Source organism: Gopherus evgoodei, unplaced genomic scaffold, assembly GCF_007399415.2.
Source record: "Gopherus evgoodei ecotype Sinaloan lineage unplaced genomic scaffold, rGopEvg1_v1.p scaffold_76_arrow_ctg1, whole genome shotgun sequence".
NCBI lineage: Eukaryota > Metazoa > Chordata > Testudines > Testudinidae > Gopherus > Gopherus evgoodei.
The window spans coordinates 226,772-241,469 of record NW_022060097.1 but is presented as its reverse complement, the minus strand read 5'-3'; the positions used below and the strand labels follow the sequence as shown (position 1 = coordinate 241,469).

General features: G+C 62.6%; 1 protein-coding gene across 4 annotated transcripts; it reads right to left on the bottom strand.

Annotated features, from left to right (window-relative positions):
- Positions 1-5,752: 5,752 nt before the first annotated feature.
- Positions 5,753-11,873, bottom strand: CBLC (Cbl proto-oncogene C). 4 transcript variants are annotated; one of them, XM_030547898.1, is made up of 11 exons: positions 11,427-11,873; positions 10,423-10,569; positions 10,021-10,177; positions 9,444-9,565; positions 8,318-8,455; positions 7,826-7,913; positions 7,584-7,715; positions 6,982-7,149; positions 6,702-6,805; positions 6,370-6,547; positions 5,753-6,062 (listed from the first exon to the last, which is right to left on the bottom strand). In XM_030547898.1, the coding sequence occupies exons 1-11, from the start codon at positions 11,771-11,773 to the stop codon at positions 5,988-5,990; spliced, it is 1,656 nt and encodes a 551-aa protein (XP_030403758.1). In that variant the 5' UTR covers positions 11,774-11,873; the 3' UTR covers positions 5,753-5,987. The 4 variants fall into 4 exon arrangements, with proteins under 4 accessions (XP_030403758.1, XP_030403759.1, XP_030403760.1 ...); XM_030547899.1 differs by having other exon boundaries at positions 6,399-6,547; XM_030547900.1 differs by having other exon boundaries at positions 5,971-6,062; positions 6,702-6,809.
- Between the last annotated feature and the right edge of the window lie 2,825 nt (positions 11,874-14,698).

The window sequence follows — 14,698 nt, the reverse complement described above, 5'->3', positions numbered from 1 at the left end:
CGAAATGAGTGGGAACGGCATGAGGGGGGCATCAGGGGAGTGGGCTTGGGGGGGGGGGTGCCAGAGGAGTGGGAATGGCCTGAGGCAGGTGCAAGGACAGGCCAATACACACCCCACTACAAACCTGTGCTAACCTCTGCATGGATGCAGGGCGCATGTAAACTTGCTGCCATCGTTTAGACCAGCACCAGCTAGCATGAGCCAAGGGGGGGGCAATGGCTGTAGGCAGGGGGGACGTGGCCCCTTCTTGTAGCCCTGCTGGGCAGGTTTGCAGCCCCCCACCCTGGTGCAGTGGGGCCCCTGAGGGCTGAGAGATGCCTGGGCCAGGAGGACACAAGGCTGCAGGTTGGGCTGTGGCCAAAGCCAGTCAGCTAATCTGGGCAGGGAGTGTGGCATGGGCCAGGGGCTTTCCACCTTGCGTGCGTGTGTGCTGGAAGGAGGTTGGCTAAGGGGCGCCTGTGAGATTTTGTCCTGCACAAGTCCCCATTTTCCTGGCAGAGGGGCTGGAAAAGGCATTTCCTCCCCCACCCCTGTCCTACGGAAACCTCAGCAGCTACATGCAGGGACCAGGCAGCACCATCTGGGCTGGGCTTTCTCCCCACTGGTACAACCAGGGAGAGAACCCAGGAGTCCTGGCTCCCAGCTCCCCTGCTCTAACCCACTAGACCCCACTCCCCTCCCAGAGCCCGGATAGAACCCAGGAGTCCTGGCTCCCAACACCCCCTCCCCTGGTCTAACCACTAGGCCCAGCCCCTCTTGGCATGTGTGTGTCTGATCTGTGCTGCAGCCCCTAGGGCTGACCTTTTTGTGCCCAGGTCCCCCTCCCCACAGGCAGTTGTCCCCCTGCTGCGACTGGCACTAAAAGTCAGTGAGGCAGGGCTGGCTGATGCCAGCTGCACACCCAGCTTCACCTGTCCTGGGGGCCCAAGGAACTAGTGGGAGGGAGTTGCCAACTGCTGAGGGGGCAGCTGGGCCAATCTAGTTTCTGTCCCACACGCCTGCCCCCTCGTTCTGTGCAAGGCGCTGGCCCTGGGCTGTGCAACACCCAGCGCGACGGGGGGCCCCGATCTTGGCCAGGGCGGGGGCAGGAGGTCTGTGAAGCCGGTCTTGGGCTGTGGATAACTGGGCTCCTGAGTGGTCACCCCCTAGTCCGACAGCTCAGGGGGCGAAGTGCATGGGGCAGGGCACTAGGCATCCTGCTGGAGCCAGGCACCTGAGAACCTGGGTTATTTCTGATGCAGCCCAGTTCCCCCCGCCCCCCAGCTGCTGCCCAGCCTGCGAGCCCGGCCCCCTTGGGGCACCAATGTCATGGGTTAGCTGGGAGGCAGGGGGATGTGGGGAATGCAGAGGAGGCTTCACCCAGCCGCATCCTCCCACAGCAGAGAAGGAAATTAAAGCATTAGCTGCCGGTTAGCGCCGCATCAGCACAACAGGCTTGGAGTGGCCGGCACAGCTGGGGAGCAGCACTGGAAAAAGAGCATCAGGACTCCTGGGTTCTGTTTTATCTGCCCATCTTCAAGAGGGGAGTGGGGGCCTGAGAGCCAGGACTCCTGGGTTCTCTCCCCACCTCTGGGAGGGGAGGGGGGCTGGTGGATTAGAGCAGGAGGGGCTGGGAAGCAGGTAGGGTGACCATATGTCTGGATTTTGTAGGGACAGTCCTGATTTTTGGGTCTTTTTCTTACATAGGCTCCTATTACCCTCCCACCCCCATCCCAATTTTTCACATTTTCTGTCTGGTCACCCTAAAGCCAGGAATCCTGGATTCTTGCCCCAGCCCTGGGAGGGAAGTAGGGGCTGCTGGGATAGAGCAGGGGGGCTGGGAGCCAGAACGCCTGGATTCTCTCCCTGGCTCTGGGAGTGGAGTGGTGTCTAGTGGTTAGAGCGGGGGGGGGGGGGCGGGGAGCCAGGATTCCTGGGTTCTCTCCCTGGCTCTGGGAGGGGAGTGGGGACTAGTGGGTTAGAGCAGGGGGGGCTGAGAGCCAGGACTCCTGGGTTTAACACCCCCTCCCAGGAGGGGAGTGGGCTGAAGTTGTTTAGTGGGGGTGGAAGGAGGGGGGAGAGGCTGCTCATTTCCTTGTGCTGGCTCAGTGATTTGCCCTTTGACCTCATGTGTGGCTCCGGATGCAGCCGCCACAAATGGGCCTGGATTGTCGCCTGTGCCAGCCAGTCTCCACCTGGAGGAACAGGGGACAGGACAGCCCCTGTGCCTTGGAAGGGGGGCCCTGCAGAGGAGGCAGGAACAGGCACCCCAAAGCCCAGAGTGGGCGGGAATTCCCCATAAAAATTCAGTAACCTCCTGCCACGCGCCGTTGGCAGCAACAGGGGCCAGGTCAGTAACTAGGGCTCCTCTTATCCATCCAGCACAGACCCAGCTCAAGCCCCCAGCCAGGAACCTAGGACATGGACGCACCCCACTGGCAGCGCTGCGGCCGCACGTTTCCTCACACGCACAACAAAGAACTTCCATTCAAAAGTGCCGGGACCCCAGCGTTAGGGAAAACTCCACACCTGCGGGTGAAAAGCAGGCGTCACTACACAAACCCAGTCCCGCAGTGTGTTGGGCAGGGTCCTGTGCCTCAGTTTCCCACCTTGTGGTGGGCAAGGCTGATGAACGTTTGCCCCTTTAACACATCACTCCCCCCCCCACACACACACACACACACTCACCACTGCTGTCCTTGGCTAGCGGAGAAACCCAGAGGTCAGGAGGGTGTTCACAGGGTGTGCCTGTGATCCCAGAAATCGGGAGGCATCACGCAGTGTCTCTGGTCACTGTGCACCTCCTCACCCACCTGTTTGCAACTCCCTCTGCTGCATTTCCCTGCTGCCGGGGTGCTCATGGCCTCTGCGATGCCACGTTCAGAGGGTGTACCGTTGATCCCAGATCTGCAGGGATTTCAGCTCAGCGCCCACCCCGGCTGGCAGGAACCTTACTGCCAGCACAACCTGGGCATCGGTCTTTGTGTCAGCGCTGGCCGCACACCAGGGCTAAGCCCTGCCTGTCCGACCCCAGGCCTGGTCAGTGTCAGCGACTCACCTCTAGCAATCGCCAGCCAGAAACAACGGATCTCCATGGCCTCTAGCCAGCTCTGGCCTTGGGACACCAGCGAGGAGAAACTCAAACAGCACCTAGACAGCTTTAGCCAGGCCACTATCCCTGCCTGACTAGTGAGTGGGGCTCAGACTAGGGCAGTGGTCCCCAAACAGCCCCTTACCTGTAATGTAATCTGCCCATGCTCCCCTAGGAGCCAGGGCTGGGGGGCTGAGGCCTTGGCAGGGGGTGGGGCCTGAGCACAGCTGGTTGGCTCCCCTTCTCTGACTCCTGTGGAGGCTGGCCCTGGCCCTGCTGTGCCCCTTGAATGTTCCTCCACACCCCCTAGGTGGGCGTGCCCCACAGTTGGGGACCATTGATCTAGGGTGACCCCTTCCCCACAGTCGGGCAGGCTAAGCACAGGTCTGCTGCTCTGTGCTGTACAATCAGGATAACACCATGCCATGACCCTGGCACAGCCTCCTACTGGGACTTTTCCCACTCTGTTGATACTCACACCTTGCCAGCTGTTGGGATTGGGCCACATCCACCCTCGTTAGCCCTGACCCCCCACTTGGTAAGACAACGCCCATCTGTTCATGTGCTGTGTATTCATACCTGCCTACTGAATTTTTCACTCCATGCATCTGATGAAGTGGGTTTTAGCCCACGAAAGCTTCTGCCCAAATAAATGTGTTAGTCTGTAAGGTGCCACAAGGGCTCCTGTTGTTGTTGCTGCTACAGACTAACATGGCTCCACTCTGAAACACAGCGCGACTTGTAACCTGCAAGACCCTTTGGCCAATGTGTGGGCTCACCAGGCAGAGCCAGCGTCAGTGCAAACATGGGTAGGGCCTGACCCTGCTCCCCCAGCTAGGGGCGAGCTCCTTCAGCCCCTGCTGACAAGTCCATGAGACACCCAGCATCCCCTCCCCACCCCCACAGGGTACCCACCTAGTATTTCCCCCCCAATCCCAGCACAGGGCACATGCCCCACCAGCTTGCATGGCTCCCTCACCAATATACAGCACAGACACCCCCACACTGTAGCCCCCTGGCATAGAGCCAAAGCAACCTGTGGGAACGGCGGGAGATGGGGGTATGGGCACGTGGGCACAGAGCTGGCTAATGAGCCAGGTAGATTTAATGGGCTGCCAGGAGGCTGCCGTCAGCAACAAACAGAGCAAAGTCATTAACAGGCTCATAAACCCAATCAAGCACCAGCCCCACAAAACTGGAGCAGGGGGAGGGCTGTGGGTCGGGAGTGAGGGGCACCGGCCAGAGCTGTGGGAGGGGAGCCCAGGCTTGGTCACTCATTGCTTTACCACTCCCAACCCCCAACGTTACCTCCCCGACAATCAATGGGTTGGCCCAGTTGCTTCCTGCCAACCCTAGGGAAACAGCCTCCTGCTGACCCACCTGCCCCGCTTATAGCAATGGGGAGGCTTGCTCTGGATGAGCCATCCGGGCTCCCTGCATAAACCTCCCCCTTCCTCCTGAGGCTCCTTCACAGCTCCTAAGGGGGGCACAAGGGGATGGGCTCTGCTCTCCCCAGCCAGGGTGTGGGTGAGGTGGGGGAAATGGAGAGCGGCTGCAGCTATAAATGCTGATGAAATCTGGGGCTCCCAGTGGGGAAGAGAAGGGGGGGAGGGAGAGCAGAATGGAGAGATGCTGCAGGGGGAAGAGAGAAATATATTGGGGAACAGCAGTGGCTGGGTTGTTCCTTTCAGGGTGCAGCTTCCTCCCAGCTGCTCTGAGTAGGATGGGGGGACCCAGCTGAGGCTGCTCTGGGGGAGCTGGGGAGGGGGCTGACTGATAAATGGGGCTTGAGGGGTATGCTGTGGGAAACGGGGGTGGGGCAGAGCATGGACCAGTCCCTCCAAGCAAGTCAGAGAGGGGCTGAGCCTGGGAAGGGGGTGAACCCTCATGGGGGAGGGGGAAGAAAAGTGAGGGTCTTAGCCCCATAGCTCTGGCCCTAGGGTCCCATGCCACACACACACCCCAGCCCTGCAGGGACCCATCCTCCAGCAGTTGGGTTCTCCCCACTTCTGCCTCCCCAAATCTCCCACCTGCACCCCAGAATCCTCCATCTGTGCCCCACAGGGGCCCCTCCCTCATTGATCAAGCTGTTCCTGGAACTGAGATGGGTTCACATCCCAGGGAGGTGGGTCCCTGCTGGGGGGCAGGGCTGAGAGCTCAGACGGGACCAGCTCCCCATGGGCCCAGCTGCACCCGCCTTCACCCCTCCTCAGCTGCTCAACGCCCCCTGCCTTGCACAGCAATACCCCTATCCCCAGCTGCTGTGCATGGCCCCTGCTCCCCCCTAAGGAGGGGGCGTCACCTGCCTTCCCTCCCCCTGTTCTAGGGCCACCCCCAGATGTGGAGCCCCAAGGTTAACCCCCTCCTGTAGAGGGGCAGTAGCACGGGGCTACATGGGGGGCTGGGGGCAGAGGTTGGTGGGGGGGGAGCCATGGGGAAGGAGGGGGAGGGTTGAAAGGGCAGAGAGGGGTCGGGGGTCTGCAGGGTCTGTCTGTCTGACCCTCGCCCTGCAGCTGGTCTGCCATGGGGTGCTGGTGACACCTGGTGGCCGCATCTGGCATCACACCTCAGCCGTTTCCCCCCATATTCCTGGGGAGGGCTGTGGCGCAGACAGGGGGGCTGGGGGGGCAGACAGACCCAGAGAGGACAGATGGATGGGCCATCCCGTCCTTTCACCCGTTTTATTGCTTCTTTTTGAGTTACAGGAGTCCAGACACCCTCAGTTAAACAACTCCCCAGCCCCCACCCCGGTGCCGCTGAATCCCCCTAGCCTCGGATCCCACAAACATCATGGCTTTCTGGGGTCTGGCTGGTCTCTGGGTCATCGGTTGGGGGGTCTCTGTGCGGTGCTGACTGGGGGCTGGGACTCAGCCGTCCATAGGGGGCCATGGGTTGAGGCCCCAGGGTCAGTACAGGGTCACCCCTCCCCCTCGCTGGCCGTGGGTCCTGGGGGGGTGTGCAAGGGTCTGCTTGGGAGTCCTGGGGAGGTGACCTAGAATGAGAGAGACACACACACATCAGGGACAGACAGCTGGACAGTGAGGGGGGTCAGTGCGGGAACCAGTGGGCTGGAGCAAGTGGTGGGAGGCCTGCGGGGCAGTAGGACAGACTCACCCTGGCTGTGCTGTGCGGGGAGCTGAGCTGGAGTTACCCGGACTCCTGGGTTCTCTGGTCACCTGGGTCAGTGGGCTTGAAGATAGAGCTGTGCTTCGAGGAAGGGAGAAAGGAGGCTGTCCCACCCTCTTCCCCTTCCCCATCCCTCTGCCTCCCATGTCCATCTGTCCCCCCCCATGACTCACTGTGTCTCCGGTGCTGTCAACCCCCTCACCTGTCCCCCCGTCAGCTGGGCTTCTCAGGCCCCTGGGAGAGGGGCGGGGCAGGGGCCCCCCGGGGCCTGGGGTGGGGGGGCAGTGGCCGATGCCGGATCCAGTCACTGGGGTTCTTGCTGGGGTGGCCCAAGGGGGGCAGTGGGAGGTCCTGGAGATAGAGGGGGACACGGTTACACTAGAGGGGAGGCACCTTGCACACTCACTCTCACACACTCATCCATATTCCCTTGCCCACGGTTGCACTGGCTTGCCCATGGCCCTTGTGCGTTCACTCCGGTTGCCTCCCAGCCAGCGTCGCTCACCTGGGGTGTGGGGTCCGGGTCCCTGGGCTGGAGCAGATCCAGCCGGGGGGGAACAGGAGGACCAGGCACCTCAGGGTCCAGGCAGGGGGGGAATGCAGGATGCCCTGCCTGTGGGTTGGAGACAGAAGTGAGGGTCGCTCCAGCTCTTCCTCCACCCCCTACATCCCCCTTCTGTCTCTCTGCCCCCTCCCCACCCCTGCTCCATGCCTCCCATCTTCCCTCCCCCCATCCCCTGCCTCCCGCTGCCCCTCTCACCCCCCTGGTATCCCCAGCCCCCCACCTTCCTCAGGGCCGCCAGCTCCCGCAGCACCGACTCCACATCCTCCAGGTGGTCGTCATCCTCATCGGGAGCCGCCCCCGCCCCCTGCACACCGACGGGGTCGATGCGAATCTCCTCGTGCCCCTGGATCTCCCGGCGGCAGAAGGGGCAGGTCGGGGCCTGCACTTGCTGGAAGGAGACGGGGGTGTCAGGGGCAGAGGGTGGGGGGCTGGGGTCAGGGGTCACAGACCTGGCTGGCTTTCACAACTGCCAGGCTCCCAGGCACCCCGCAATGGGGCTGGGGTCCCAGCAACCAGCCGGGGGCTCAGGCACAGCAGGGTCAGAGGTCATACGGTGGGGGTAGGGGTCAGAGGTCAGGCTGACCGTCCTGATTCTCATGCAGTCACCACACTGCAGGGTCAGGGGTCAGAGGTCAGATTCACCTGTCAGGTGTTCAGGCAGTCCCTGCCCAGCAGGGGTTAGGGGTCAGAGGTCAGACTCACCTGCCAGGCGTTCAGGCAGTCCCTGCACAGCAGGGGTCAGGGGTCAGAGGTCAGACTCACCTGCCAGGCGTTCAGGCAGTCCCTGCACAGCAGGGGTCAGGGGTCAGAGGTCAGACTCACCTGCCAGGCGTTCAGGCAGTCCCTGCACAGCAGGTGCCCACATGGCTGGAGCCGAACATCCTTGTCGTTCTCGGCACAGATTTTACAGAGCTGGAAGGTGGATCCCATCTGGGAGTAGAGCTGGGCTTGGTCCTAGGGGAGAAGGAGGGTGAGGCTGGGCTTGGCTCAGGGGGCTGGGAGGACACCAGGACAGGGGGCTCGGGGTGGGGGCAAGGTTGGGGTGAAGCAGCCCCGGTACTGACCGGTGAGACCTCGATCCGGCTCTGAGCCGTCGATTCTGTCAGCTCTGTCAGGTCCGGATTCACGTTCTTCCCATCTGGATACAGGTAACTGGGAGGGCGGAAACTGTCAGAACCAGCCTGGTCTGACCAGAACCCCCACAGATCCACACCTGGACCCAGTGGGTCGGAATCAATGCTCTTTAAATCCGAGTAACCTGAGCCCATCCAACACAGAATGAAACCCACACGGCCCTGACTAGAACCAACCTTGGCCAGAGCCAACTCCAACCAACCCAACTCAGCCCGGCCAGAACTGACCCACCAAATCCAGACCCATCCTGCCCGATGCAGAAACAATGACCCGGGCCCAAGTTCCAGACCACACCAGACTCCGGGCACATAACTGGATTCTGCCCCCAAGGTCCCTGCGCTGATCTGCCCAGCAGGGCCCTGAGCTGTGCCTCACTCTGTCACACCCTCGACCACCCCACTCCCTGCCAGACCCCCACTCACAAGCCCTCCTTGTGCCCCTCGATCAGAGCCTGGAAGAGGGGTCTGTCCTGGGGGATGGTCTGCAGGATGCTCCCATCCTGGCTCACGTAGCCGATGGCCCACTGCCCCAGCCGCGTGCAGCTGAGCCGAAACACATAGCTGGGGGGAAAATTGGGTCAGTGACAGGGGGTGATCCCAAAGCCTCAGGGGGGCACAAGTGGGTAGAGGCTGCAGAGAGTGGAGTGGGGGCCAGCAGGGGGCGCTCTCCCCTGGAAGTCAGTGCTGGCCCCAATGGGCACTAGGGGGTCTGGACTGCAGGGAGTGGGGTGGGGGCCAGCAGGGGGCGCTCTCCCCTGGCAGTCGGTCCTGGCCCCAATGGGCACTAGGGGGTCTGGGCTGCAGGGAATGGGGCAGGGGGTCAGCGGGGGGCGGGGGGCTGTCCCCTGGCAATCAGTACAGGACCCAATAGGTGCTAGGGGGTCTGTGCTGCAGGGAGTAGTACAGGGGGTCAGCGAGAGTCGCTCTCCCCCAGCAGTCAGTGCTGGCCCTAATGGGCACTAGGGGGTCTGGGCTGCAGGGAATGGGGCAGGGGGTCAGCGGGGGGGGGCTGTCCCCTGGCAATCAGTACAGGACCCAATAGGTGCTAGGGGGTCTGTGCTGCAGGGAGTAGTACAGGGGGTCAGCGAGAGTCGCTCTCCCCCAGCAGTCAGTGCTGGCCCTAATGGGCACTAGGGGGTCTGGGCTGCAGGGAGTGGGGCAGGGACCAGCAGGGGGTGCTCTCTCCCGGCAGTCAGTGCTGGCACCAGAGCAGCACTAGGGGGTCTGGGCTGCAGGGAGTGGGGGGGGGTCAGCGGGGGGCGCTCTCCTCCGGCAGTCAGTCCTGGCCCCAATGGGCACTAGGAGGTCTGGGCTGCAGGGAATGGGGCAGGGGGTCAGTGGGGGGAGTGCTGTCCCCTGGCAATCAGTGCTGGCCCCAATGGGCACTAGGGGGTCTGGGCTGCAGGGAGTGGGGCAGGGGGTCAGCGGGGGTCGCTCTCCCCTGGCAATCAGTCCTGGCCCCAATGGGCACTAGCAGGTCTGGGCTGCAGGGAGTGGGGCAGGGACCAGCAGGGGGCGCTCCCCACTCCCCCTGCCCAGGGGTCCCTACCTGCCCGGCTTGTTGGAGTAGGTTTGCAGCCGCGCCCTCACTTCGTTGTAGGTCAGGAAGGCCACGTAGCCCGGGTGCATCACTGCCAGGTGCGTCCAGTTTTTCAGCAGTGTGGGCCAGGGCTGCAGGGGCACAAGGGTGGCGCTGGATGCTGAGGTCTTGCGCACACACACACCCTCGAGACCCCCATTGCCTTTCTGTGCTGCCAGGGGGCAACTCCCCTATCCCATCTGCCCTGCGTCTCTCCCCTCACCCCCAACCCGTTGCAGCTCTGCTGCTGCTGAGCCGGAAACCCCCCCCGCCCACGGGTCAGCTCAGCTTGAGCGGGGATAGACACGCCACATCCTGCTGGGGATCAAGGCCAGCGCCTGGGCCCTGCTCGAAGGTGGGTGGGGGCAGAGACTAGAGCGAAGCCAGCTGGAGGGGCATTGGCCACAGCAGCTGCCCCCGCTCTCCGCAATCTGGGCCCATGAGGGGAGGATGTGCTGGGGAGGGGAAGAATGGAGGCAGCAGGTGTGCGGGTGATGACTACCCCTCCTAGCCCTCATCTCCACAGCTTGGCCCCCCCCACCTGTACCTGGAAGAGGCGAGTGAAGATGTCGAACTCAAAGATGGACACGTGGTCGCTGCAGGTCAGGTCCATGGTGGCTCTCAGGGCTGCCGCCATGGGGCCAGGCGCCATGGGGTGAACCCGCTGCAGCCCCGCCTGGAACTCACTCCATGACACCAGGCTCCTGTGGGGGCAAGGGGCAGTGAGGGGGATGAGTCCATGGGGCTGATGGGGGATTGGAAGTAGCAGGTTGGGAGACCCTGGGGAAGAAGGGGGGTATCCAGGTGGGAGAGGTGAAGGGGTACCTGGGGGGCAAGCAGGGGGGAGGAGGACAGTGGGGCAAGGATACCAGGGAGTCCATGTTTCAGCATGGATCTGGGAGGGGAACAGTGGTGGGTAGATGGGGAATAGAGGTATCAGGGATCTCACCGTGCCCCCCATGTCCCTCTCCAGAAGGCCTTGGCGGGAGGCTGGCTGGGCTGGTACTGGTGCCCCTGGTCCTGCCCGTTGGGGATCAGTGCTCGAAGCTCCCCCAGCATGTGGCTGAAGATCAGGGACAGCTTGGTCAGCATCCGCCTGGGGGAAGAAATGGGAGCAGGGGGGAGAATGAGGTCCACTCTCCCCTCCCCCACCACAGTCAACAGGAAACACTTGGGGTGCGGCAGGACGGGAAGGGGAGGGGGGCAGTTTCTCTGCAGCATCAAAGAGGCCCAAAGACGCTGCTGGAACTGAACCACCCCAGGCTTGCAGGGGGAAGATGGACAGACCCCTGCCCCATCCCACAATGTCAGTTCCAGGCACCCAGAAACGGACACTGGGAAGGAAAGATAGTTTGTACATTGGGGAGAGGTCGGAAGTGAGAGGCACCAGCAGAGCTGGGGGGAAACCCAGGCTGGGATGCGGGGGCTGCGGATCAGGAGTGAGGGGCACCAGCAGACCTTGGGGGGTGGGAACCCAGGCTGGGATGGGGAGGATGGGCGTTGGGAGTGCGGGGAGCCAGGCCCCTGGATCTGGGTGTTTTCTGTTGTTGGTTCTGTTTCTCCTTCTGCTGCGATAGGAGCTGGTTATTCAGTAACTCGGGGCTGCACCCTTTCACCAGAGTCCAACAGGCGTGGACAGCCTCTCTCTATGGGCAGGTGCCCCTCACTCCCAACCCTCAGCACCCCGCTAGCCCAGCTCTGGGGTCCCTCCCTCAGGTCTGCCAGTTCCCCTCACCCTGCTATCCCAGCCCTGGGCTCCCCACATCCCTACACCTCTGCCAGTGCCCCTCACTCCTGACCCGCAGCCCCCCGCTAGCCCAGCTCTGGGCTCCCCACATCCCTACACCTCTGCCGGTGCCCCTCACTCCCGACCTCCAGTCCCTTCTAGCCCAGCCCTGGGCTTCCCATATCTCCCTGCCTCCTTGCCCCACGGTGCCCCCTTGGGGCCTGTACCTGGAGGCCGACCCCTCCTGGAAAATTCCAGCCGGGTCTCCCTTGAAGAGCTTGGTGGCCTGCTTGACCTTGCGCTGCAGGTTGTTGATGAAGACAGGGAAGTAGCCAGCCTCCCAGAGGCAGCTCAGGCTGGCCCCAGGCTGGCCCCGGATCAGCAGCAGGTGCTGGCGCATCTGGGGCAGCAGCTGGAGCAGGCAGGGGGGGCTGTTCCTCAGCCCCAGCCCCGGCTGCTCCACCAGCCGCTGCAACTTCTCCAGCCCCTGTAGGGCCTTGTCCAGCGAGTGCCGAGCTGCTGCACTCAGGGCAAAGGGGCCCCGCCGGGCACCTGGTCCCCCTGCAACAGCCATGGCAGCTGGCGAAAGGCCGGAGGGGAGAGACGGTGCTTCCTGCACCCAGGGTTGGGCAGGGCGGGTCTGACCAAGAGGGAGGGAAGGAGGGAACGAAGAAAAGAACAAGACAAAGCGAGAGAAAAACGTAGAGGAAGCGACACAAACAAGCAGCTTCACAAGAAGGCCACAGGCAAGGCCTTGAGCCCCCCCCCGTCACATCCGGACAGGTCACTCCCCTCCCCCCCACTGAGGAGATGGGAGGGAGTATGGGGGCGTTTTTACACACTACGCACCTGTCAGAGCAAGTGTGAACCTGCAGCTCTGGGGCATTTGGATCTAGGAGTCGGGGCACTGGCAGAGCTGGGTGGTGGGGAGCCTGGGGCTGGGCTGGCAGGGGGCTGTGGGTCAGGAGTGAGAGGCACCAGCAGAGCTAGGGGAAGCAGGGCTGGGCTGGCAGGGGGCTGCAGGTCAGGAGTGAGGGGCACCGGCAGAGCTGGGAGGGAGGAGCCCTGGGTAGCCAGGTGGCTGTGGGTGGGGGGTGAGGGGCACCGGCAGAGCTGGAGAGGGAGGAGCCCTGGGTAGCCAGGGGGCTGTGGGTGGGGGGTGAGGGGCACCGGCAGAGCTGGGGAGGGAGGAGCCCTGGGTAGCCAGGGGGCTGCGGGTCGGGGGTGAGGGGCACCGGCAGAGCTGGGGAGGGAGAAGCTCTGGGTAGCCAGGGGGCTGTGGGTCGGGGGTGAGGGGCACCAGCAGAGCTGGGGGAAGCAGGGCTGGGCTGGCAGGGGGCTGCGGGTCGGGGGTGAGAGGCACCAGCAGAGCTGGGGGGTGGGGGCAGGGCTGGGTAGCCAGGGGGTTGCGGGTGGGGGGTGAGGGGCACCGGCAGAGCTGGGAGGGAGGAGCCCTGGGTAGCCAGGTGGCTGTGGGTGGGGGGTGAGGGGCACCGGCAGAGCTGGAGAGGGAGGAGCCCTGGGTAGCCAGGGGGCTGCGGGTCGGGGGTGAGGGGCACTGGCAGAGCTGGGGAGGGAGAAGCTCTGGGTAGCCAGGGGGCTGTGGGTCGGGGGTGAGGGGCACCAGCAGAGCTGGGGGAAGCAGGGCTGGGCTGGCAGGGGGCTGCGGGTCGGGGGTGAGAGGCACCAGCAGAGCTGGGGGGGCGGGGCAGGGCTGGGTAGCCAGGGGGTTGGGGGTCGGGGGTGAGGGGCACCGGCAGAGCTGGGGAGGGAGGAGCCCTGGGTAGCCAGGGGGCTGCGGGTCGGGGGTGAGGGGCACCGGCAGAGCTGGGGAGGGAGGAGCCCTGGGTAGCCAGGGGGCTGCGGGTCGGGGGTGAGGGGCACTGGCTGTCAGTTCTGTCACACCCTGTGCAGCTCTCTGGGTGATTTCCTGTCGGGGGGGGAGCAGCCGGGAACCCGCCCCGGGCCTGAACCTACCTGTAATTCCAGGTGCCGCTGACTCACCTGTGGCCTCGCCTGCCCCTGCCCCGGAGGCGAGGCTGGAACCCGCCCGCAATTCTCCCTGCGGCCACCAGGTGGCGCAGCTGCCTGGATGATCTTCGGGGAACAATTGTACCAGCCCCACGGGCCTGTCCAGCCCCATAGCATCCCCCATCAGCCCCATGGGCCTGTCCAGCCCCATAGCACCCCCCATTAGCCCCATGGCGCCCCCCCCATCAGCCCCACAGGCCCATCCAGCCCCATAGCACCCCCCATTAGCCCCATGGCGCCTCCGTCAGCCCCACAGCCCTTTCCAGACCCATAGCACCCCCCAATCAGCCCCATGGGCCCATCCAGCCCCATAGCACCCCCCATTAGCCCCATGGCGCCCCCATCAGCCCCACAGGCCTGTCCAGCCCCATAGCACCCCCCATCAGCCCCACGGGCCTGTCCAGCCCCATAGCACTGCCATTAGCCCCACGGGCCCATCCAGCCCCATAGCACCCCTCATCAGCCCCATGGGCCTGTCCAGCCCCATAGTACTCCCCCATTAACCCCACAGGCCCATACAGACCCATAGCACCCCCCCATCAGCCCCACTGGTCCGTCCTGTCCCAGGTGCCCATCAGCCCTATAGCACCCCCCCATCATCCGCAGGGCCCCATCCAGCCCCACAGCACCTCCCATCCACCCCACAGGCCCATCCAGCCCCATAACACCCCCAAGACTTTTTATCAATACATTAGAAGCAAGAGGAAGACCAAGGACAGGGTAGGCCCACTGCTCAGTGAGGAGGGGGAAACAGTAACAGGAAACTTGGAAATGGCAGAGATGCTTAATGACTTCTTTGTTTCGGTCTTCACTGAGAAGTCTGAAGGAATGTCTAGTATAGTGAATGCTTACGGGAAGAGGGTAGGTTTAGAAGATAAAATAAGAAAAGAGCAAGTTAAAAATCACTTAGAAAAGTTAGATGCCTGTAAGTCACCAGGGCCTGATGAAATACATCCTAGAATACTCAAGGAGTTAATAGAGGAGGTATCTGAGCCTCTAGCTATTATCTTTGGAAAGTCATGGCAGATGGAGGAGATTCCAGAAGACTGGAAAAGGGCAAATATAGTGCCCATCTATAAAAAGGGAAATAAAAACAACCCAGGAAACTACAGACCAGTTAATTTAACTTCTGTGCCAGGGAAGATAATGGAGCAAATAATTAAAGGAATCATCTGCAAACACTTGGAAGGTGGTAAGGTGATAGGGAATAGCCAGCATGGATTTGTAAAGAACAAATCGTGTCAAACTAATCTGATAGCATTCTTTGATAGGATAACGAGCCTTGTGGATAAGGGAGAAGCGGTGGATGTGCTATACCTAGACTTTAGTAAGGCATCTGATACAGTCTCGCATGATATTCTTATCGATAAACTAGGCAAATACAATTTAGATGGGGCTACTATAAGGTGGGTGCATAACTGGCTGGATAACCATATTCAGAGAGTAGTTATTAATGGCTCCCAATCCT

Coding starts and splice junctions, on each gene's coding strand:
- CBLC (XM_030547898.1), bottom strand. CDS start 11,773: ATGGCTGTTGCAGGGGGACCAGGTGCCCGGCGGGGCCCCTTTGCCCTG. Junction 9,566..10,020: donor TCTTCACTCGCCTCTTCCAG/GTACAGGTGGGG, acceptor GTGCCCCTGCAG/CCCTGGCCCACACTGCTGAA. Junction 6,806..6,981: donor AGCTGGCGGCCCTGAGGAAG/GTGGGGGGCTGG, acceptor ACCCACAGGCAG/GGCATCCTGCATTCCCCCCC.